The following is a 14,759-nucleotide window of genomic DNA, read 5'->3' on the forward strand; positions in this document are numbered from 1 at the left end:
CTATTCTACTTTGTTTTATTTGATTTTTTGTTTATTTACCATTTGGTTTACTCAAATCACTAAAAACACATTTCCCACTTACCCAGTATCAAAAAACATAGTTTTGGTTTTATTTAGATAGAGATATCTGACACACCTCCAACATAATTTGCCAGAATAGGCAAATCCACACAGAACTCATTCAACTCTCAATAAGATGAGAATGATAAAACTAAAATTATTTATTATTATAAGTTTTATTTGTTAACAATTTGCCACAAAAACAACATTTCCCTAAATTATTTTGATCATCTGCAGCAATCGCAAACACACATGCCACAGTTTGAGAACCACGAATCGGTGACTTAGATTGACTATCGATTCTAGTGAACCGTTTTCCAACAGCAGATACATGTAAACCTGTGACGTTCAGAGTCTGCGGTGGTCTGTTGATGTACTGGATTAGAGTTAATCCCGCGGTGTTGTTGTGTTGTCCGTGTCCGCGCTTTGGTCTCCACACCAGCGGCTTGTCAGAGTGGAAACCCCTTGCTCGAGACCTGCACCTCTTATAGTCAGTCGGTGGGAGGCGCTGTTGGCCGAGAAGTGCAACGCGGACGCCATCTTGAGGAGACCCCGAACGTAGCGCTGGTTGGTGACTGACTGACAACAATCTGAGACGCATCATGATGGGATTACAGTGTTCCAAATTAAATAACATCACCTAAGTGTTTGATTGCAGACACAAACGCGAAAGAAGAGAAGGCGTTCGGCGTCTGCGCACTGCTCCAGGTTCTTCCTTGAAGCTCCCACACAGAGACCGGGCTGCCTGTAGCCCGATGGCCGGCTAGCTGCTCTCTGGACTCCGCCGCGGCCTGCTTCGGGAGGAGGAAGGGTGGTGACGGCGCAAAATGCACAACCGCTGACTCCCAGCAAAACACTTATCCTGCACAGACTCAGTGCGAGTTGGACGGCGAGCCACCATGCACTCATAGACATTTTAAACGCGATTTACCTGTCACATTTTCCCTTTGCTGTGCGGCTCCGAACGACAGTTGAGCGCCGTCTGCGTAGCCCGAACCTCCAGCCGGAGTCATGTCATCCAACTGCACCAGCGCGGCGCCCGTGAGCGCCAGCAAAACCAAGACGAAAAAGAAGCATTTTATAGGACAGAAAGTCAAATTATTCCGTGCAAGCGAGCCCATTCTCAGCGTTTTAATGTGGGGTGTCAACCATACGGTAAATAATTCTTACATGTTTACTTAGCGGTTTGTTTATGCCGCTGTTTTGATGTAGCTAGCTAGCTCGTTAGCCAACTACCCTCATCAGTAATGCCAACTTTGAAGCTTCCTCGCCGTGTCATTAGTCTCCTCATTAGTCTACTCATTAGTCTCCTCCGCGGATGTCCGCCGTGTACTTTGGTCTGATTCTGCTTTGAGCAAACAGTTTCATACACGGGTTGTTCAGCCGCGGTTTGCAGATTGTGAATCGTTTTTTTTTTCTTGGAGATTGTAAAGTATCAGTGGAGAGGATGTTAAAACTGGAGGGGTCATGATTATGGACAAGTGTGTGTGTGTGTGTGTGCGTGTGGCTGTGTGTGCCAGCTCAAAGCTCAGGGTTAAATGAACAATCTGAAGTCATAAATCATGGATGGTGGAGTTTTGTTGGAGCTCGGTCGTGTGCCGCGGTGCAGGCGTGGATGGGATGGGAGGGGTGTGACAGCCAGAGCAGAGCAGAGCAGAGCAGAGCAACCAGAGCAGAGCAGCAGCTTACTCACACAGCTGCAGACACCAGCATGCCCATTGTTTAGATCAACCTGCTTGTATTTGCAGCTCTGTAAAGCATCCATCCCATCATTTCCCCCTATAAATAGAGCAGTAAACATCTCTCCTTCCCTCCTGGCTGAGCCTCCTCGTGTCCACGCAGAGCTCGGAGGAGGGCAGATTGGGCAGTGGTGATGAATGTGGTGGCTTCACACCAGCAGGAGCAGCAGCAGCGGTGTTGTCTGATAATACAGCTGCAGCTCTGGAGTGTGTTGTCAGTAGACACCCACACTGGCATCGGTGTGACTGATGTCTGAGAAGCCGGCGATCAGGCAGATCCAGACCGTCTTCATTTAGTCCAGCATGAGATCAATGGGCCTCAGTTTGTCAGGGAGATCAGTGTGGGACTAAATGTGTTATTAATCCATTTAGATTTGTCACCTTGTGAGTAATAGCAGAGGTGTTGATCATAGAACCTTCTTTGGGGCTTGATAAAAGGTTTCAAACGTGTTTCAAAAAGAGCCTCAGTCTTAGTGGAGCTTTGACGAGAGTTTGTGCTCTTATGTGGTCTGGAGAGAGCAAACAAGTGGGGAATGGACTTTTTCTGGTTTCACAAGTAGAACAAAGAGTTCAGGGATAAGAAACAGAGTTTGAACCTGGATTGGGTCGAAAAACAAGGAGTTCTTTTAAAGGTTTCATAAAGCTGAAGCTGGATTTCAAATTGTATTTTATTAACAGACAGCCTTAGCCAAGAACTATTTTGTGTCGCCATGACTCCCAAACCAGCTTCAGCCTCGTTGTCCAAGGTTAAGACTTCTGCCCTGAGCGTGTGTGAGCGTGTGTGAGCGTGTGTGAACAGATGAATGTGCGATACGGTGATCAGTGCTGCATCTCTGCTGTGGGGGAACTTTGGCTGTGGGTGTGTGTGGGGGTGTGTGTGGGTGCAGCACACGGGTCCTGTGATCTGAGTCGTGGGCGTTGAGCCAACGCATCAAACGGACTCCTCATCAAAGCTCCCTTTCTACCTTCCTTCACTGTCGAGCCTTGAGTCCTTCAGGTGCGCTCGTTGACACCTTGTGTTCATCTAGATACCTTTATGTTGTGTGGTTGTAAGAGTGTGCGTCCCTTTGCTGTTGTGAAAGGTGAAGTGGGTCGTATTCTGAGGTTGGCATCAGATTGTGATTGTGTTTAATGAGGGAAATACCCAGCAGTGACACAGGAGCAGGAGTTTGTGTTTAGTTGTAATATGAGGAGGTGTAAAGAACCCAACACTGCCAGGTCCCTGTGCGGGCCGCTCGCTCCGAGTTCCTGTCTGCTCGCTCTTTATCACGGAGCTCATTAGACGGTTTTGGACTCTGATGTCCTCTCGTCTGGAGTTCCTGGCAATCTTTGATGAGGAGTCTCCTTTTTTTGTTCATCCATTAGTTTGAGCTTTAGTGGTCTGCCTGCACTTCAGTGAGGAGAGGCTGAGCTGTAACACACACACACACACACACACACACACACACACACACTGACTAAGCATTGTTTTCCCCTGGTCTTCCTTTGATGTACGCGGCTCTCCTCCCTCTTCCTCTTCTTTAAGCACGTACAGCGTTTGAAGGCAGAAGGACACGCTCGTCCTCCGGGGGTTTGTCCTTTGTTTGTCCCCGTCAGTGCGGCTGGACGTCTCTGCACAGGACCGTCCGGAAGAAAGCCTCCTCCACATTGCAGAAATCCAATAGTTGTCTTGTTGATTGATCTCTTTTTCTCCTGAGGAACTGCAAAGATCCACCGCTCCTCCGGCCGTTCCTCACTGTTTCCTCTCTCTCTCTCTCTTATCCCCTCTCCTTCAGATTAACGAGTTAAGTAATGTGCCTGTACCAGTTATGCTGATGCCAGACGACTTTAAAGCCTACAGTAAGATCAAAGTGGACAACCACCTATTTAACAAGTAGGTACACCTGAAGCACACACACACACACACACACACACACACACACACACACACACACACACACACACACACACACACACACACACACACACACACACACACACACACGGTGCGGCCATCCAATCACCACACCAGCATGCTCACTGTGTCCATGTCTCTGTCTGTAAACAAACACACGTTAGCCTGGACTGTTGCACAACAGCGACGCTATGCCCAAGGACATGTAGCATTAACCCCGAGTGTGCTGTCCAAGCAGCTGCTGAGCACTTAACTGAACTGCTTTGCAATGCAAATGGTGCCGAGGGTGAAGTAGCTGTGCAGCCGCGCGCTGTTTACTCTAAAGCCCGGGAGAGGAGTGTGTGTGTGTGTGTGTGTGTGTGTGTGTGTGTGTGTGTGTGTGTGTGTGTGTGTGTGTGTGTGTGTGTGTGTGTGTGTGTGTGTGTGTGTGTGTGTGTGTGTGTGTGTGTGTGTGTGTGTGTGTGTGTGTGTGTGTGTGTGTGTGTGTGTGTGTGTGTGTCTCTGCACACAAGGTACAAGTCCCAATGTGAGCAAGGAAACAAACACAGGTCACCATGCATCTGACTTCCTGTCCTACCGATGCTCAGAATGCAAATCTATTGATCAGGCTCCAAACTAACAAGGGGTGTGTGTGTGTGTGTGTGTGTGTGTGTGTGTGTGTGTGTGTGTGTGTGTGTGTGTGTGTGTGTGTGTGTGTGTGTGTGTGTGTGTGTGTGTGTGTGTGTGTGTGTGTGTGTGTGTGTGTGTGTGTGTGTGTGTGTGTGTGTGTGTGTGTGTGTGTGTGTTGCTTTTGTTCCTCTTTGGCAAAATAAAGTTCCCATATTTTGAGTGACACACACACAGGAACAATGCAGACTCGGCTGATTTGCCCTCTGGAGTGTGTGTGTGGGATCTGTGTTTGTGACTTTAAAGGGTTGCATTCTAAGTGTGTGTGTGTGTGTGTGTTGTATATATATTTGTACTGCTAGATTTAAAGTAGGTCCCTCTGTGTGTCGTTGCTCTGTGTAATTTGCTCGTCCAGTCAACAGGCAGTAATCTAATGCAGAGGAGTGGAACACACTGCACTGTGAGACGGGAGTTCTAGCGCTGCCAGAGCTTTGTGCACTTTTTAAGACAATCGCACAATCGGGATAACAAACAACAGAAATACCACACAACCAGCAAGGCTCTGACTCATGCAGTTCACTATCAGTCATTCCTCAGCCTCCACGATGAGGCTCAGAGGTCCTGCTTGTTGTACTGACTCTCTCTCTCTCTCTCTCTCTCTCTCTCTCTCTCTCTCGCCCTCGCCCTCTCTCTCTCGCCCTCTCTCTCTCTCTCTCTCTTCCCCTTTTCTAGAGAAAACCTGCCTAGTCGCTTTAAGTTTAAAGAGTACTGTCCAATGGTCTTCAGAAACCTGAGGGAGAGGTTCTGCATCGATGACCAGGACTACCAAGTAAGCCTGAGAGGAACTGGAACGCTGAAGTGCTCTGATCTGTCTGAGCTACAGGGTCTCCACAGCTTTGCCTCTGACTCTAAATGTCTACATGAGGAGATGCACACATGTCCTATTGATTTTAGTTTAGCAGTGCTTGTGTAATCTTTGTGCGTTGACGCCTCTTGTGTGTGTGTGTGTGTCCGGACTAGAACTCTCTGACGAGGAGCGCCCCGCTGAACAGTGACTCCCAGGGTCGCTTTGGCAACCGCTTCCTGTCCAGCTACGATCACCGCTTTGTAATTAAAACCGTGTCCAGCGAGGACATCGCCGAGATGCACAACATCTTAAAGAAATACCACCAGGTACACACACACACACACACACACACACACACACACACACACACACACACACACACACACACACACACACACACACACACCTGTGCAACACACAAACAACATGGCCATATGTTCCGTATCATCAGTTGCTGTCTTATTTCTCCAAATGGAATCTAAACTTGGTAACAGCGATTGGTGATTGGTGAGAAAATGCAATTTGGGCCGCAAGTACGTCAAATCTTATTGAATCAAACATCAGACGGCTCACAGGGATTCTCTCACAGATCCCGATCGTTCCCCCTTAAACCCAGATAATGATCAGAACAGTGTGATGCCTTCAGCTTCAGTCATGATGTCACCTTTAAGCCTCATCATGATATTACAACAGCCCTAATCCCAGATCATAGCTCATCTCATCACCAAATAGATGTTACATAAACACATCTGCCCAACATTCAGATGAACCCAAAGGCACAGAAACAAGTAAGAGTGTCAGTCTGTGGACGTCTGAAGCTTAAACTTAAACCTGTTCAACTTCCATTCGCCCATTAAAAGCGTCTAAGCGGCACAGAACAGGCAAAGCTCCAGTCGCTGCTTCGGTGCTAATTTATCCCCACGCTTTTCTCTTGCTCGTCATCTTCCTCTTCCTTCTTCTCTGCAGTTTATCGTGGAGTGTCATGGCAACACCCTGCTCCCACAGTTCCTGGGCATGTACAGGTTAACGGTAGACGGCGTGGAGACATACATGGTGGTGACCAGGAACGTGTTCAGCCATCGCCTCACTGTGCACCGCAAGTACGACCTGAAGGTGAGAGGAAGGACGACCTGAACGTTGTTGTAAGGAGTCTTGTGTTCTTAAGAGAGTTACAAGATTCGCTAAAGGATCCGTTGGACATTGAACGCACCGCCTGCTTTCCAAAACAAAAGGCTGCTTTCTAGTATTGACAGTTAGAAGGCTGCTGTCTGAGCACAAAGGGCCGACACGCTAATAATGCAGCCGATGCATCTCAGTTCTATTTATATTCTTCCTTTCCCTCATTCCAGGGTTCTACAGTCTCAAGGGAAGCCAGCGACAAAGAGAAGGTAGGTTTTTATCTCCGCCTGTGACCACTGCTGACTTGATGGGACTAAAATAAATGAGCCTGAGCCGCCCTGTCGTATTCCAGCTCAACCAGAGCTGCATCTTTTTAGCTTTGTGTTTCTATAATCAACATAGCTGTGGGGAATTTTTCCTGCTTGTTTATTGATTGTGTGTGTAAACTCAGCATTTTGCTCCCATCAGGCTAAAGAACTCCCCACCTTCAAAGACAACGACTTCCTGAATGAAGGCCAGAAGCTGCAGATAGGAGACGACAACAAGAAGTACTCCTTGGAGAAGTTAAAGCGTGACGTAGAGGTATGTAGGTCAGGAGCCACAGTGCACAGATGGCTGCTGGGACCCCGATGAGGTATCGCACTGAATTCTCCCTGTGTGTGTTTGGTTTGCCAGTTCTTGGCCACCCTGAAGATCATGGACTACAGTCTGCTGGTGGGCATCCATGACGTGGAGCGGGCGGAGCAGGAGGAGATGGACGTGGAGGGCGGCGGAGATGAGGAGGAGTATGAGAACGACGGGATGGGCGGAGGAGCCCTCACCGGCTCCTTTGGCACGCCGCCCGACAGCCCGGGGAACCCCCTCAACTGCGGAGGATTCTTCGGCCCGGGCGAGTTCGACCCATCTGTGGACGTTTACGCAATCAAGAGCCACGACAGTGAGTGAGGTCTTAAATGCTCCGTTTGTCGTAAGAACAGAACATGAGGTGCATGCAGTCTAAACTCTCAGATGATGTTTCAAAGAGGTGACGAAGCAAAGCAATTGGGGCATGCGACATTTGTCATGTCCTGATGTTTGTGTGTGTGTGTGTGTGTGTGTCTTTCTCGTTGTAGGTGCTGTGAGGAAGGAGGTGTACTTCATGGCTATCATCGACATCCTCACACACTATGACGCAAAGAAAAAAGCTGCACATGCTGCCAAAACTGTGAAACATGGGGTGAGTCTCAAACCACAGCAGCTAAGATCCCCCTGTAGGGAAACCTAAGCTGCTGACCTCACTTCCAGTGTAATTTGTGTGTGTGTGCAGTGTGTAACAGCTTCTGTGTGTCTCTCTGGTTCTCAGGCAGGGGCTGAGATCTCGACGGTGAACCCTGAGCAGTACTCCAAACGGTTCTACGAATTCATGTCCAACATCTTGTCATAGAGACTCATCTGTCCCGGTCCAGTCCAGCCAGTCCCATCCCGTTTTTAGGTCCGTCAAGCCACGCACTCTTCTCCCCTCCTCCTCCTCCTCCACAACTCATCATAGGTTGCCCCCCCCCCCCCCCCCCCCCCCTTCCCCTCTCCCATTATCCTCCCACTGTTGGGACGACTCTGGCAGGAAGGATGAGGCCTGTACACGGACCTACAGAGAGGGCGTTTGACTCTATTGATGAAGCATTGTACCACCACCTCCCCTCTGTCCGCCATCCTCCGCTCAGCCCCGTCCCCTAAACGCCTCACAATGACAAACTCGTGATAATCCTCACTCTCATTTTGGAATGACATCCCAATAACTCTTCCCCCCTCCGGTCCCCAGTTTAGTCCCCCCCCCCCCGTCTCTCCGCTCCCCCTCTTCCTCCTCAGCCACCTTGTACTCCACGCCAGCACGGGAACTGTCTCACTAATGCCTTGAATGAGTGTGTCAGCTTCAACAGTTTAACAGTCCATTAGTCCGTACGGGTCTCTTCAGTTTCCATTCATGTTGTTATTGCTCTTATTTCGATCGATTACACAGAAAAAGTAACACACACACAGATGCAGAACGGTCAGAATCGCATGACTTAACTTTTTGACAGATACCATCAGGCTTATCTCTCTCTCTCTCTCCATAGACAGACACATGCACACAAGTACCGCTCACTAAATTGGAACAATGGGTTAACACATAAATATATAACGGTGTATTAAAGTAAATGAATGCAATATCCAAAATGCATGGCTGATGTGTACATGCGACTCCACCAGTAAGTTGAAAACATCAAACCACTGAACTAAAGCATCTGAGTGTTATGATTTAAAGATACAAGAGAAAAAAAAAAGGAAAAAAAAACTTGGTGTTTGAACTTTACGTTACGTTGCCATATTGTTTTTGAATACTTTTGGAATTTTAAGCGCGAGCTTGGTGGAGGTCGGTCTAAGAAAACTGTTCACATAAAAAAGGGGAATTCTGCAGCAAATACTTGTTTTATTACCATAAGGATCATTTTTATATCTTGTTTACATTAATGTAGCAATTTTGTGTTTGTATACAGTATTGTTTTGTTACCAACAGACATTAGAAAAAAATGGTTACTTGAAGATGATTCATTGCATATTAAAGGGAGTTTTATCTTGTTTTTGCTTGAGTCTCTTCTTCCTTCGCTGATTGAGGTTGGTCAGTTTAATTCACAGGAAACAAGTCGAGTTTGAACATTTATTTATTGAATATCAAGAAAAAGACTACAAGCATTGTTGATTACTTTTATACAAAATGTGTCTGAAGTGTGGGGAGGAGCAGAAGCTTTAGTCCATTCTGGCCTTCAGGGTTCGTGTGGTGATCTTGTCCTTCTCACTGTCGGGGGGTGGGGGGGAAAGAAAATGCCGTCAAACACAGAAACTCCAAACTAGAAAGACGACGTCATCCTCCTGCACCGAGCCATTAGCTGCATGAATAACGCATCGTACGCCGTAACTTACATGACGTGCACGACGACGCCCATGCCAGACACGGCGTCTCTGTCCATTGCGTTGAGCATGGCCTGGGAGATGGTCTCAAACAGGTCATCTGGTTCCTGCACCATACAAACACATTTCTCAGGTGAGACAAGTCATGAAGTAACAACCTTTGGGATCCTTTAAACCAGAACTAAAGAACCTCACTGACAAGTTTGCAAAGAAGTTCAAATATAGGAATGCATTTGAGTTTTAAAGTATTGAAATATGGACAAAGGTCAAGAAAAATAAAGGCATTTCACTCACCATGTCCGGCTCCCACAGAGACTCACACATGCCGTACATCTGCTCCGAGCACGTGCCGCTCACCACAAAGTCCTCCGTCACCATGGGACAGCCGATCAGATCCAGGGAGCAGATGAACGGCTCAAAGGTTTTAGGGTCAAGTCCGGCAATCACAGGCTCGATGTAGTAGGGACCAAACCTGATCAGACCAGCACACGGCCACCAGAGCGGTTATTAGTTAGGCTAATGCGCTACAACACCATAGGAATAGATCTAAACAGGCTGATGATGCGGGCGGTTCACAGAACACACACATGAAAAGGAAAGCTTATTGAAACGTCTCACCTCTTCTCGTACAGCAGGTTGGACACCATGCTCATGAAGGTCTTGGGCTTGATCTGGCGCCCCTCCTTCAGCTCGTACAGGTTCAGTCTGAACTTTAGTCTTTGGGATCTACACACACACACATTGCAAAATCAGCTTGTTGACATCTTACACACTTGATACCAGGGTACTTCTTACAAACTGCGGGTAAGAGAAAAACTCATTGCCACTTTAACAACACGGCCAACACACACACACTTGCTGCACACTCACACTGTCTGGACGTCAGTGGCCAGTCCAGCCAGCCCGATGTGCAGCCTCTCTCCCATGGGGAAGATCTTCTGGAAGTCTGTGGTGACCATCTGAGCCTGGATGCCAAACCTCCGGTCTGACGCGATGGCCACACAGTTCTTCCCCCGCATGGCCATGACGGCCCCCCCATTATAGGACATGATAGACTGAACCACACAGGAGAGAGAGAGAGAGAGTTTGAAGAATAAATTGGAGAATAATAAAAGGACAAAAATCCATGCGAACACCTGAAGCAAAAGAACTAGAACTTAATTTAGTTCAGTAAGTTGAACGACTGAAAGTGATAAAAACTGTTCATTTCTTCAGTCATTTATCTGCTTTTATGTTTAAAATAGTTGTATATGAAATACATTAGATCATTCGGTCCATGTCTGCAGGAACAGACGGGCAAAACGCGTCTGAGGCAGGCAAATAAGAGATGAAATGAAAAGCTACGGCGACAAAGAGGCGTCAAAATAGAGCCCGGCGGCCTGTCAAGCTACGTTAGCTAGGAGAGTTAGCTCCACCACCTCCTGTCGGTACTTCTGCGTATGAAATTGAAACATTAAAAAGATGAAAACTGTACAAAAGGACATAGTTTGAAGGATCAAACTCTAGACTGAATGATACACAGTGAGCTTAAGCTGAGCGTGATGACGGTGCGTGATTGTGTTTGATAGCGTAGCCAATCTAGCATCCGTTAGCATTGTTAGCAGGTCTTGATGCCACTATTTTACAGGACAAAACGCCGCTGCTAGAACATAGAACGTTATCTACTGCGTAATGTGAAGATTACCATGGTGACGGCGCTGTGGTGTCTTCTTCTTCACACTTCCAAACTGTTTGTTTTCACTCGTTTGGAGTGACTGCTCGCTTCCCACAGTGACTACACGATTTGGAAACAGAGGTTCAGACTAACGTGACTGGCGAAACGTCATCCCCCTGCGACACGCTCATTGGCTGGGTGGAGAGCGCGCGCCGGCATCACTGGAGAGAGAGCGCAGTGACGAGCCGGTCCGTACATAGTTTGGTTGAAGCGAAGAAAAGTGAAATAGAAACTAACTTTACCGACAAATTCTGGGATTGTAATAAAGTAAGCGTCATAAAATGATCATACAGAGCTGAAGCTTTCTGAATAAAGATACCATTTATTATTATTATTATTTTACATCGTCTTATATTTGAACATTTAGGTCTAACTTAGGTCATTTATGATCATTTGTTGTGAAAATCAAAAATATCAAAACTGATTGACTTGAAACTTAACGAACAAAACCACAATAATCAAGTTAAGGAGCTTGAAAATACATTTCTTTAATACAGTTCCTACTCACTTAACACACAGACTGAGTCATAAATGTATATTACAAAAAAAAACATGTGAGATAAAAGCAGATCCTGTTATAAAAACTAAAATATAGCGTACAAAGCTCAGGTCGCCTAAATCTCAATCCTGTACTGGTTTTGAAGGGTAAATTTCAAGGAATGAGACCTTTAACTTTATTAGAAATATAAATTACGACAGCCCTGTACAATCAGCATTTCAAAATAAAAGTCGTGGGTGGAGATGCAGACTGAAGCCGGCCGTAGCATCTTTCCTTCCCTTCCTTAGAGGAAGGACCAGGACACAGGTAGGTTAGTAGGTTTAATGCGGCCGGCTGTGTTCCCAGAGTTCATACGGCGATTGTGTGAAATGTGATCGGTCTTCATCTTTTCATGAAGTTATCCAGAGAGGCGGCTGTCCTCTGGATGGAGTGGATGTTCCTCTTCACTCTGTCCTCTAAGGAAGAGGTGGCAGCGCTCTCCAGCTTCATGTTGCTGCAATAGAGAAGGTTCAGCAAAATTAAGATAAACGGGAACACGTCCAGAGGAATCGTCCTCCCTAACGTGTGTGTGTGTGTGTGTGTGTGGGTGTGTAACTTACTGGATGAAGGCGGCGTGGCGCTCGTGCTTGGCTTTTTGTTCCCGCTGCTTCTCTTGCTCCTCTTGTTTCTTGTATCTCTTCACGTTGTTCTCCCTGTCGTCATCCCTCTGCTTGGCCTGATCCATCATCTCCTGCCTCTTCCTCTCCAGTTCTTCTGCCGACAGCTTCCTGCGCCACAAAGGAAGGAAGATGTAAGGATAGAGTAAATAAGGATGATAGCAGTTTATGTAAACACAGTCAGTGGTTGTAGTTACTGGACTCTCACTTGGATACGGGGTTCCTTTGTTTGTGGTATCGATCTCTCTTTGGGCTCGGACCTCTGGGCTGAACCTTTCTGTCTGTTTTGTTTGAGGAGGATGAGGATGAGGAGGAGGAGTGTATTCCTCTGCCGTTCTTGTGAGGAGATCGGGTGCGGCTCCTCTCGTGTCGGCTCCTCTCGTGATGGGAGGGAGCCGAGGCCTGCTGATGTCTGCCAGCGGGGATCTGAGAGAGAGGAGTTTACCGTTAGAATCTGTAGCGCTCTCCTCCAATGAGAGATGAGCCACAGACCTAAACTTGAGTCATGTGTCCACGTGATGAACACATGAGTGGTGTGATGAGACACTGACCTGTAGCCCGTAGCCTGCAAGATGATGGAAACGAGATCCGCCGTTTGCTGCAGATTCATCTCGTGGATCCGACCTGCAAGAGGAAAACATCACAGCATAGACGTTAACACTGTTATTGTAGAAAACTAAAGCACAACAAACTTTATGGGACAAGTAACTACAACCCATTATTGTTTTTAAATTGGTATTCCTCTGATTGACAGATTGTCAGTGACTACTCACATGCAGACTTCCTTTAGTCGATGAGCCAAACTGTTTAAACAAACAGAATCCATACACAGATTTGTCACACACCTGCGTTTTTTGTCGTCTCCCTCCTCTGAGCTTGAACTTGTGCTCCTTCTCTTGTGCTTCTTCTCCTTCCTCCTGTCTTTGTCTTTCTTCTCTTTCTTGTCCTTCTTCCTCTTCTTTTTCTTGTCTTTCTTTTGCAGGTTCTGGCGAAGCTGGAAGAGAGCAGAGTCACGTGAACCCTTAGAGCTAAATAAATCTTGGGCTTTGTCTCTCTCCGTCCTCCACAAAGACCCGGCAACACATTTGTAACTTTATAATTGTCTTCTGTCATTAACTCAATGGGTAGGTGAGTCATTTTACCATTTCTTTGATTTTCCTCATCTTGACTGGATTAGTTAAGACTTCTCTCTTCTTTTCTTCCTCTCGTTTCCTAAACACCAACACAATCAAACTCTCACATCCTGGTCTTTGAGTGACTGTAACGATTTCAGCTCTTCACTCCAACATGGGAGTGATTTGCCTACCTGATTTCAAAGAGGGGGTCTTCCCTAATCTTGGCAGCCAGGTCCAGGTTGGAGGCGGGTGTGGTGGGGCTGAAGATGGACCCGGGAAGGAGGCCGGTCTCGGTGGACGGGCCACTCTCAGGCTCTTCGAACTGCTGAGTGATCTGCTTATCGATGGGACGACCCAGCAGATACTCGTCTCTGGAGACCTGACCACTGGGACCCTGATACATCCAGTCCAGCCGGTCGTCCTTCTTTCTGTTGTCAAAACGTACTGATTAGTATGCAAATTATAGACTAGTTTAGCTTTAACAAATGGCAAATTCATTTCTTGTTCAAGTGAGAGAGAGAACTAACTTAATGGAGCCGGATTCCTCTGCAAATCGCGTGATTTCTTCTCGAGCTCGTTCATCTTTCAGCTCTTTCTGAAGCTCCTCGATCTTCTTGCGTTCAGCTTCGAATTTCTGCTCGGCTTTCCAGACCCGCTCGATGTTTTTCATAGTCTGGGGATGCCAGCTCTTCTTCAAGTTCTGGGAGAAAACAAAGGGACAGGTTTAGATGCTGTATCAGTAACACAACGCGGGTTTGAGCATTGCAAATTGCAAAACAAATCATTTAGAGATCATTTAAAGCAGAAAAATATAAAAAACAATGACAAACAACCATCACATGTTGCCATACACCACTTATTTCATCTGAGCAGTGCTTTGTTTGTCAAATCTGATCAAATAATCGATTGATTAGATTGGAATTCCGTTACATACTCGTAAGTTAATTTGACGATAATAATACATTCTAACATGTCAACATAACGCCATAGTCCTGGCAAATGCATATAGATCTATGATAAGATGATGAATTGAACAGGAAACTTTTTATTCGGCAAAGAAGACTTGAATGATCGAATCTCATCGTATGTACACAGATAGATCTCTCCGCTGCCCCGCGGTGTTTAAGCGTCGTATGAGGGCTAAACTAACTCATACTTACCAAGTCTCCGCCACCCATCTTGACTTCTTTGTTGGGTTACTCCAATACAAAATGTAAATAGACAAATGTTTCAAATATTAACGAAGTATAAAGGTTGAAATCTAGCTCGAAAATGGAGCTAGCGAGGCTTGAGTGTGTTGTTCTCCTATATTTCCGTTTACGTAATTCTCTTTCCGCTTCCGCTCGTTGCTTGCCCTGGTGCCTTCAGGTGCCGTGGTAAACTATAGCTTTCTGTCGTGACGGGCTTCCGTCTTCCGGATGACCTGGGTGTGACGTAATACTCGACCCTCAACTAAGTTTTAAATGAACATCGTTTCTGTACTTTCCTCATAACTATGTTCTCTGTCAACAATGCTGCGATTGCTAGTCAAGTGAGTTAGATTTCTATCCTTTTGTTGTTGTTGTCGCTAGATTTGAGTATAACG

The 14,759-nt window shown here is 46.6% G+C and overlaps 3 protein-coding genes across 3 annotated transcripts; 1 reads left to right on the forward strand and 2 right to left on the reverse strand.

Annotated features, from left to right (window-relative positions):
- Positions 1 to 592: 592 nt before the first annotated feature.
- Positions 593 to 8,860, forward strand: LOC142994651 (phosphatidylinositol 5-phosphate 4-kinase type-2 beta-like). The gene is made up of 10 exons (XM_076145450.1): positions 593 to 1,215; positions 3,575 to 3,672; positions 5,032 to 5,128; positions 5,320 to 5,472; positions 6,113 to 6,259; positions 6,496 to 6,534; positions 6,734 to 6,847; positions 6,941 to 7,202; positions 7,378 to 7,481; positions 7,608 to 8,860. Exons 1-10 carry the CDS (start codon positions 1,072 to 1,074, stop codon positions 7,686 to 7,688), a joined length of 1,239 nt encoding a protein of 412 aa, XP_076001565.1. The 5' UTR covers positions 593 to 1,071; the 3' UTR covers positions 7,689 to 8,860.
- Positions 8,861 to 8,925: 65 nt separating this feature from the next.
- psmb3 (proteasome 20S subunit beta 3) lies at positions 8,926 to 11,026 on the reverse strand. Its single transcript, XM_076145451.1, has 6 exons — positions 10,875 to 11,026; positions 10,061 to 10,245; positions 9,809 to 9,916; positions 9,485 to 9,662; positions 9,203 to 9,297; positions 8,926 to 9,077 (listed from the first exon to the last, which is right to left on the reverse strand). The coding sequence occupies exons 1-6, from the start codon at positions 10,875 to 10,877 to the stop codon at positions 9,029 to 9,031; spliced, it is 618 nt and encodes a 205-aa protein (XP_076001566.1). The 5' UTR covers positions 10,878 to 11,026; the 3' UTR covers positions 8,926 to 9,028.
- Positions 11,027 to 11,577: 551 nt separating this feature from the next.
- Positions 11,578 to 14,507, reverse strand: cwc25 (CWC25 spliceosome associated protein). The gene is made up of 9 exons (XM_076145816.1): positions 14,335 to 14,507; positions 13,702 to 13,874; positions 13,366 to 13,602; positions 13,202 to 13,271; positions 12,905 to 13,053; positions 12,611 to 12,683; positions 12,268 to 12,485; positions 12,003 to 12,170; positions 11,578 to 11,896 (listed from the first exon to the last, which is right to left on the reverse strand). Exons 1-9 carry the CDS (start codon positions 14,350 to 14,352, stop codon positions 11,785 to 11,787), a joined length of 1,218 nt encoding a protein of 405 aa, XP_076001931.1. The 5' UTR covers positions 14,353 to 14,507; the 3' UTR covers positions 11,578 to 11,784.
- Positions 14,508 to 14,759: the final 252 nt, after the last annotated feature.

This window comes from Genypterus blacodes, unplaced genomic scaffold, assembly GCF_046128005.1.
Source record: "Genypterus blacodes isolate CSIRO-AG114 ecotype Tasmania unplaced genomic scaffold, CSIRO-AGI_Gbla_v1 ptg000030l_1, whole genome shotgun sequence".
NCBI classification, from domain to species: domain Eukaryota; kingdom Metazoa; phylum Chordata; class Actinopteri; order Ophidiiformes; family Ophidiidae; genus Genypterus; species Genypterus blacodes.